Source organism: Xiphophorus couchianus, chromosome 14 (assembly GCF_001444195.1).
Source record: "Xiphophorus couchianus chromosome 14, X_couchianus-1.0, whole genome shotgun sequence".
Taxonomy (NCBI): Eukaryota; Metazoa; Chordata; class Actinopteri; order Cyprinodontiformes; family Poeciliidae; genus Xiphophorus; species Xiphophorus couchianus.
The window spans coordinates 9,939,880-9,949,326 of NC_040241.1; the positions used below are offsets into that span (position 1 = coordinate 9,939,880).

The 9,447-nt window shown below is 42.8% G+C and overlaps 1 protein-coding gene across 1 annotated transcript; it reads left to right on the top strand.

Annotated features, from left to right (window-relative positions):
* The first annotated feature begins 119 nt into the window (after positions 1–119).
* lrp10 (low density lipoprotein receptor-related protein 10) lies at positions 120–8,962 on the top strand. Its single transcript, XM_028038478.1, has 10 exons — positions 120–208; positions 1,217–1,403; positions 1,522–1,554; positions 1,970–2,114; positions 3,180–3,373; positions 3,458–4,008; positions 4,668–5,104; positions 5,478–5,672; positions 6,797–6,926; positions 7,126–8,962. The coding sequence occupies exons 2-10, from the start codon at positions 1,355–1,357 to the stop codon at positions 7,777–7,779; spliced, it is 2,388 nt and encodes a 795-aa protein (XP_027894279.1). The 5' UTR covers positions 120–208; positions 1,217–1,354; the 3' UTR covers positions 7,780–8,962.
* Positions 8,963–9,447: the final 485 nt, after the last annotated feature.

Here is a 9,447-nt window from a genome sequence, read left to right on the forward strand (position 1 = left end):
ATTAAATTAACGGATGAACTATAAGTGGTTGCAAATATGTAAAAATGAAGAACTAGCATTTAACTCTCCATACAATGAGCCACATGCTTATTTTTTATGAATGAAAAGAGAGCCAGTTTGTGTGCGTCACAAGCCCCGCCCACCCTGTCGCGAGCCGCATCACACGGAAGTAGCTCAGAACTTGACAACAAGAGAGGCCCGCAGCACGGTAACGCTTTCGCTCCTTGTTTTTGATGCTTTTACTTCGTCCCTGCCGCTTGTAACCTACATTTTGTGGTTTCTGCGGGTACCAGGACGTTTCGTGTCGCGTTTTAAAGACCTGTCTTGTTGTTTTGTGTTTCATTAACGCGACTGAAAGGGCTGTAAAAATAGAAGCAGAGGATGTAAGCAGCTAGAAGCTAGCTCGCTGTTAATCCTTGAATCCGAAACTGTTTTGTTAATCTGGCCTCGCGGGACTGAGTCTTATGAAATAACTCACAAATGTCTGTGGGAAATGACTCAAACGAGACTGAAATTAGTTATATTTTAGAATTAGCCATGTTGAATGTTTGTTACGGGAGGATTTGTTCACGGAAATTGTAGCGTTTGTCTTTTTTTTTTTTTTACCGACGCTGTTGAGTGGATTATGGGAAGGAAGTCTCTGTTTCTGGCGTGATAACCAGACACAAATAACCTGTTCGTGTCGTGGGCGTGAAGAAAATATCGTCCTATTTTCATTTATTGCCTAAAGCTGTTAAATCACCCATCATTTTACGCTCTTTATATTAACAGTATCTGTCGGTTAACATATTGATTTATACCAAGAACAGCATTAACTGAAGATTTGACATCTATTTATATTTATTTATATATTATTAAAAACGGGATGTTTACTATGTAAGAAACACTGCTTATAAGATGTACTTCTAAAAAACTAATCTAGATGTATTACTATAACTAAATAATCAGCCGTTTTGAATTTTTATGAAGCAAAAAAAAAAAAAAAAAAGTCTTTTCCCCATAAAACCCAGTTCTGGAAAACAACATTTCAGTTTTCATTGGAAGAAACTCTGTGTCATGGCCCAGCAGCTGATATAGATAATCCTCATAATAATCCAAATATTCAGGGAGACCATTGGTGAATATGTTATTATGAAAATGGTAGATTATTAAGGATATGGTGGGTTAGTTGACATTGTTGCAATATTTAACAAAATTTGTTTTTTCCTCTTTGCAGGCGAAGTCTTCCTGAACAGTGTGACCCCCACCCTCTAAAATGGAACTTCTCTGACATTTTTTTTTTACACTTTCTTTTAAACCTTCCAAATTTTCACAGTTTTAATTAATTTTAAACACAGAGAGCAGATCTGCAGCGATGACAGTCAGTAACACGTTATCTGCACTCATTATAATTTCCATGACAGGTGAGTGACGTTATAAAAGTTATTTATATGCTTCTTGAAACTTCCTCATTTGATGCTCTGGTGTCTGTTTCCCATGTGTTTGTTTTACTGGTTCTGTTTTGGCTTCTTCCCCTCTCAGCATGCAGCCATTTTGAGCCTGCTTCCTGCTTTAGTAAGTACATGAACTACCTACAAGAAATTCATGCTTTTGGCTAAATTTTAAAAAATGTTTTTAGTGATTTTTTTGTTGTTGATTGAACTAAATCTGTATTTTTAACGTAAGCGAGAACTTCAATTAAGCATAAAATGTTTTCTATTATTTTAATGATGTAAGAAAGCCATGTTTGTCAAGCTTCATAGCTGAGCTAGTAAAAAAATGAGTTAAAAATGGAAAAACATGGCCGTGATTCTTAGTAAATCCTGCCCCATTTCACTCCTCCAATATACAGAATATTAGTGTGTTTTCATGGGTTACTATCCTTAACATAAATATAACTGTAAGTCTCACTTACATTTTATTCTGGTAATGTTGCTGTCTGAAAATTGAGGAGTGCATTAATTTAATATTCTGTTTTCCTGTTTGGCAGCCCAGTGTGGGCGTGGCTCTCAGGTCATCGACAGTAAGGTGGGAGAGATCCGGAGTTCTGCGTACCACAGCTGGTCCTACCACTTTGGCGTCATCTATGACTGCTGGATCATCAAGGGCTTGGAGGATGAGCCCATCGTTCTCAGGTACTGATGCTGACCAGGCTCAATTTTCTTTCCGTTAATAAAAAACTACAGCAGAGCTCAAAATTTCTACTTTATACACGGCTGCTTTATTAAGGCAAAAACAAAACGAAAATCATTGTTATTGATATTGGGATTATTTAAAAAAATGTTTTCTCATGACACAAGAAAATAAGAATATATTTGTTAAAGAAAAGCAAGACACAGTCTTATAGGTTGCTTTTTTTTGTTGGTTGTAATTTTTTAAATTTTGAATTTTAATTGAAATGTAGATTTGACGAACTGGACATCCTCGGTTTATTTTGGATGGAGGACAAGCCATCCTCCATCCTCCTGAGTTTACTTGAAAAGTAAATAAGTAAATTAGATTATTGTTGACATGTTTAAATATTTCAGTAAACTAATTCTAATCGTGAAGTGAAGAGTGATGCATTTCAAGTCTCTGTTTCTCTTTAATTTGATGATTATTTTACAGCGAATGCAAACCTCAAATTCAGATTCCCAGAACATTTGAACGTTACATAAGATCAATAAAAATTATTAATTTAATTAAAGCGGCGGCTATCTGTGTTTCTTGTGCAACTTTTTCCCACACCACCTTTTCCTTCCACTAGACTTTCTTAGAATATACTTGAAAGCAGCACCTGAACAGCCAGGTCTTGTGGAGCTTCTCAATAATCATGCAGACCACAACATGACATTTCTGTATCAAAAATATGGTTTTAGTTGGTCTTATGTATTATTAAAAATTTCAGAGAAACTGAACTAAGGATTCTCATTGGGTGTAAGACTTAACCATCAAAATAATCAAAAAACAACTCTTTAAATATATCATCCTCTGTGTGATGAATATATTTAATGTTCACATTTTAAATTGCACCTGTAGGACTCGTTGAAATGTTTCTAATCTGTTTCAGTCACGTTTGTGAGCACCCCAAATAAAACCATATTTCCTGTTGCGTTTTGTTTACAAAATGTTTCTGTCCTGCCGGTTCAACGAGTTGAGCCGACAGATCAAGCTTTGTGTTTGGGTTTTTGCTAATTTGCTGTTTCCACATTCTCCCTCAGCTTTACTCAGTTCTCTGCTCAGTGTGAGAAAGAACGGCTGTCCATCAAATCCTCGTCCGGAGGAGAGCCGCATGTCCTCTGTGGCGACAAGCTGCCGCAGCCGATGGAGTTCCCGGGAGGAAATATTACCCTGATGCACCAGTTTTATCCCCACTCCTACCCCGTGTCATCATTTATGCTAAACTTCGCCAGAGGTATGAAAGCGGGGCATTTAGGTTTTTTTATTTTCTTGCTGAAATCTGTTGTTTCGTCTGAAATTCCTGTTTGCTTCTGTCCAGATTCGGGTTACTGTCCGTTGGAGACGTCGTTCCGATGTCCCGGCGGCCGCTGCCTGCCTCTCTCCTGGCGCTGCAACGGGCAGGTGGAGTGTCTCGATGACGACCTCCATTCAGACGAGGAGGACTGTGACGATTACGTCGACTACGCAGAGCCGAGACCTTTGACCTACACTGACAGGAACAAGGACCGGGACCCCGAGAAAAGCAGGACCGTCGACAAAAGCTGGGGGAAGTCGACGGAGCAGTACATCTTCCCCGACGACTGGTCGCTGCAGAGGGATCCGGGCCGGACCAGTCCGGAGCAGCCCACCCAGAAGGAGCTTGTTGTCACTCCCACCCCCATTGAGTGGCCCTGTGGGGGGCTGCTTCAGACCTTTTATGGCAGCTTTTCCTCTCCGTCGTCTGAGGGCAGCAGGATGTTGTGCATCTGGACACTGGACCCGCAGGACTCGCGGCCGCTCAGGCTGGACCTGCAGCAGATCGTGCTGGGCCCCTGGGACAGACTCACCGTCTACAACCGAGAGGGGGGCAAAGGAGACATCATCAAAAACGTGAGTTTACGTCACGGAAAAATTGCAACCAGATATTTCTAGTAACCCACACTATGTTTCTTTTTAATATCTTTGTTTATTCGTTAAGTTTCTTTGCTAGGGACTAGAGCTCTTGCAATAAATCAATGAATCAATTAATCGCAGAATAACTTAAAACAAAGCCAATCATTTCCATCTGCATATTTTATTGTTTTTCTCCTTTCTCTCTCTATTTCTACCAAACATTAGATGATAAAAGTAGTCAGTCTGGTGCTTTGGTCTCAACTTTTATAAAGGACAATCTTGTTTACAGAGACTTCATAATTCATTTTATTTGTTGTTTTTGTTTTAATTTATTTGGGGTATTTAAAATGTCTTCCAGTGTTAAATGTTCATTATACTTTAAAGTTTATTGGTCTTTCAGAAAGTGTTAAATTATCGTTATATGACGTGAAAATGGTCTCAATCTAACGTTCAGCAAAATTTGTTATTGTGAGCCTAATAGGGACAGACACACAATAACAGGCAAACTGAATAAATCAGCAGTCCCATGCCTGTATCATGGTGCGCATGGAGTTAGTTAATTTGCAGCACAAGTAGTAATAACGTAAAATAATAAAACATATTGGCAACATATGCAAAAATCCTACATATTTTGATGTGTTTCTGCATTCGAACAGATCACCAGTGCGTTTAATTACAAATCTCTCAAAGTGGAGTCCCACACCGGCCTCATGTCGCTGGTGTTCGAGAAGGCGGCCAGCTCCGTGAGGACCGGCTTCAAAGCCACGTTCCACGTGGGCAGCTACTGCCCGCCGTCGGAGAGCCGGTGTGGCGGCGCGGCGGGCGGCTGCTTCACCAAGGAGCAGCGCTGCGACGGGAAATGGGACTGCCCCGAGACCGGCAAGGACGAGCAGGGCTGCAGGGGCTGCAGCGAGAACCAGTTCGCCTGCGGCCTGGCGGGGCAGAGAGCGCTGCCGCCCAGCCGCTACCCGGGAACGCCGGTGTGCTACCCGGTGACGGAGAGGTGCAACTACCAGCTGTACTGCACCGACGGCAGCGACGAGAAAGACTGCAGCGTCTGTCAACCCGGGACCTTTCATTGTGACAGCAACAGGTCAGAGTTCACACTGGACACAGTGATCTTTAAAAACACATCTGACATGTTATGACAAGGTCATTTATAGTATCGTTTATCATTTATCGCTATAAATTCCTTATAAAAATTTAGATTTATTGTCTCTTTAAATCCGAATTAATGATGCTTAAAATCCCCTAAAGCTGTACTTTTTGTCAAGATTTTCTCTTCACTCTTTGAATTAAAGTTTTAAACTGGCTGTTCACATCAGTCATATAATTACAGCCTCTAACGTAGTGTGTTGAAATCGTTTGCTCAGCATCTCTTCATCGTTTCCTGTTGAGTCTTGCAGCGAACAAGTCGGTGGATGAATTTCTTTTCGGTAACACTCGGCCCTTTGTTCCCCCTGCAGGTGTGTGTTTGAGAGCTGGCGCTGCGACGGCCAGGTGGACTGTAAGGACGGCACGGACGAGCTCAACTGCACCGTCATGCTGCCCCGGAAGGTCATCACCGCGGCAACGGTGGGCAGCCTCATCTGCGGACTTCTGCTGGTCATCGCCATGGGCTGCACGTGCAAACTGTACTCGCTCCGGACCAGAGAGTACAGGTAACCCCTGTGATCCACTTCAACCGGTTCAGCTTTCGGAATTTGATTTTTTTGTTTCAAGTGTGGAAAAATGAAAAAAAAAAAGTTTCCAGATTTCTTTCTTATTCCATAAATGTTTTGTCATTTCTTTGTGTTCTTCTTATCATTTTTCATTCCTTCGTCTGTTCTGCCTCCATTCTGTTTATGTTTTGTGCCCTTCCTTCCTTTCTTCTATCCTAACTGTTTTACCTCCTTCCTTCCTTCCTTCTTGGTATTCTTCCTTTGTTTCCTTACTTCCTTCTGTTGTTTTTTCCCCTTTCGATTTATGCTTATTTTTCTTTCATTATTTCTTTCCTTGCTTTTTTCATTGGAAGAATTTCTAAACTCTTAAAGACTCCAGTTAGCATGTTTACAGGCCTTAATCCTGAATTCAAATAGAGTTTTATATTATATTATTGTAGAATTATACTAAGATTTCTAAAAATGCCAATGGTGACTAATGAAGAGTTCCAGAAAAAATGTCAGAAAAGAATAACTCACTCATTCAGCACAACTTGTATGCAGTCGCTACACAAGACTCCACTGCTGAAGAAAAGCCCATTTTTAAGTTTTCTGACTAACATTTAAACAAATTCTGATGACTGAAAAATCTGGAAAAACACAGAAACGTTTAATTAAACTATGACAGAGTCTTGTTTGATTGACTTTGTTAGTTTGAATCAGAAATGTAGGATGTTTCTTACTAGACCTGAAACTGCAGTTCCTGAACTACTTTATGATTGGGTTGTTAGTTTGAATCAGCAGATGTACATTTAGTTTCCCATTAGACCTGCAGATTAATCCTCACAGTCGGTTCACTCTGCAGTCAATCACCTGAGGAAAACAGGAGAAGTTTGTCATGTTCTGGCTCGTCTCGGACCCATGAGTCACGATGAGTGTGCTCATAAAAATGTGCAGCACTTTTTACCAAATCATTAGGGCTTATGAAACCCTCTAGATTACAAAACAAGGTTAACTCACACTAAGGTTTTGTGATTTCTTGAGTTTCATTTTCCTGTAAAACACAGATAAATTAAAGATGTGTGCTGACATTTCCTGACATTGTGCGAATGCCTCTTAAAACGTCTGTGTTTTTTTTGTGGCAGCATGTTTGCTCCAATAAGCCGCTTGGAAGCAGAGATGATCCAGCAGCAGGCTCCTCCGTCCTATGGCCAGCTGATCGCCCAGGGCATCATCCCCCCGGTGGAGGACTTCCCCACAGAGAGCCCTAATGAGGTCAGAGGGCAAGACATGACATCAGCTTTACATCTGATAAAGAATCTCAAATCAAATTTAGCTGGTATTTAATTTTATGGTGTGCTAAAACACACACCGTAGTGAAAACGCAGGTGGTGCTTGCTGAATAGAGGAAATGCGGTCAGGTGATGATGTCATTTTTGACCACTGTTCTTGTCTCCGTTTGCGCCTCCTTCAGACCTCGTCTCTGTCTTTGAGGGGAATCCTGCAGCTCCTCCGTCAGGACGCCTCCAACTCGCCGCGCCGCAGGCGCCGGCCGCGCTTCGTCCGCCGTGTCGTTCGCCGCATGAGGAGGTGGGGCCTCATCCCCAGGACTCCCAGCAGACAGAACCAGACCTCCGGCTCCAACCAGCAGGAGGCGAACTCTGCTGCCCCCGGCCAGGAAGCGAGCCAGTCCACCCTGGCGCGGTCTTCGCTGGCCGTGGAGGCCGTCAACCAGCCGGTGCCTCAGAAACTCGGCCTGCTGGCTCAGACTGAGCAGCAGCAGCAGCTTCGGGAGGAAGAGGCGTCTGCTCCTCTACTTCCTCTCCCCTCTCCGCCCGTCTTCTCCACCCCTCCCCCGCCGTACGCCTCTCCAGCTCCCCCGCAGACCCCTCCGGTCACCGTCCCTCCCAGTAGCCCCTCCCTGGCCTCCATCTTCCAAACAATAGGCCTCAGTATTTCCCTCTTCAGAGCCTCACCCCCTTCCTCCTCCTCCACCAACTCCATGCCTCTTTCGGCCTCCCCTTCCTTCTCCTCTTCCTCCTCCTCCTCTTCCTCAGACGACGAGGTGTTGCTCATCCCGCTGTCCGAGGACAACACCTCAGAGGACGACGTTCCCATGCTCACCTAAAATGACTTCCTCGCGCCTCGTCTTTTTCTCCTCTCAACTACAACCCAGTCTTTCCACTTCTGTTTGACTCTGAGCACAGGAGCGCCCCCTAGCGAGACTCTTCCTCCCTGTGCACGTCCGGTGCCTTTTTAAATTGTTCCGACTTGTTGACACTTTAAATCCAATATCAGACCTCCCTTAAAAATGAAAAATGAAAACGACGGCCATAGCTTGCGTACGTGGAGACGAGTCAGTTTTGGATGCGCACTCAGTTAAATAAAGCTTGGCTGCAAAGAGAAGGGAGACTTTTGCACAGAAGGATTTCCCCGTATCCAGCTACTGAGGCAGGCTACTGTCAGACTGAATGATGGCGTCTGTGTGACTGCAGCTGCGTGAATGAGGTTGCATTTTAGTCTTGCGATAGGCGGTGTGACTGCGTGATCTTCTGCCACTTGCATCCAGTCTGTTAGCTGAGAAATATTAGTAGAAAACAGTCGTTTCCCCTCCGTCTAAGTGCCTTTTAAGGAGTTTCCTGTAGACAGCTGAAGTACATCAAGACGTCCTGGATTTTCACACCGCACACAGAAACACACGCAGGCTCGTATTTGCTTCACGTGGATGCACGTTATCGACACTTTAGCGGCTTTATTATAACTTAGAGAAGAAAAAAAAAAATTGCATGTGTACTACTCTGCAAGCTGGCAATAACTTTTCAAAACGTTGTTTCAGTGCAAACCCGTCGACGTGAACCCTTCCCACGTGGATGAATGTAACCAACAAAAAGTAAACGTTTTCAGCGACAATCTCTTCGGTGCCTGACGTAGTGGCAGGTGTGTGTAAGTGTGTGTGACGAAGAGGGCCCCAAATCCTCTACATGACCTCAGCGTCTTACGGGACTCGATTGCTTTCTGACACAGGAGACTTGTGGCGTGCCATCCATGTTCTTATCGTACATTTTAAGGTGTTTTAATTTCAGAAAGCTCTAGATCTTAGTTTTTTTTTTTTTTTCCTGCCCTCCTCCTTTAAGTTGTCATTGTGTCTTAATTTTGTTGAATGTATTAGGGTCGATGTGGGGTAGCCAGAAGTTTTCAAATTTGCTATGTATTGAGGTAAATAAAAGAGAAAGTGGTTTTATGATTTAATAAGGTCAACTTCACTGTATATAAGTAAAAATGTGGCTGAGATTAAACAATTTGCACTTTTATGTGTCGTGTAATGTTTGTTTTTTTAAGCGGGGGGTTTTGTTCTCATGCTGCATTGTGCTTTGTATTCGGGAATCCTGCGAAAACAAACGCATACTGATGAGTTAACTCCGTCTGCAAACGTTGGAAGGAAGACAGAAGCTTTTCAGGATAGATGGAGTCACATCTGTTTTCCAGCTGAGTAATGGAAACATCTGGAGCTGCAGATGTAAGAATCCAGGTAAGTGATCTCTGTCTGTCTTGTTTAAAGCATGTGGATGCTAACGGGTCGATTGTATTTGAAGCTAAAGATTTAAAGCTGATGAAACAGGAAGTGTAATCCGCTTGTAGCAACTTCTGAGCTGATGTGAAGGAAAGCTTTCGTAAAAATGTTTCAGTTTTTAAAGTTGGACCTGTTTTAACTCCAGTATTGTACACAAAAGCTCTTGCAAGTAAAATATGCTAATTTGTTCACAGGAAAATAAGTTGATAGCTCGGATGATTTGCT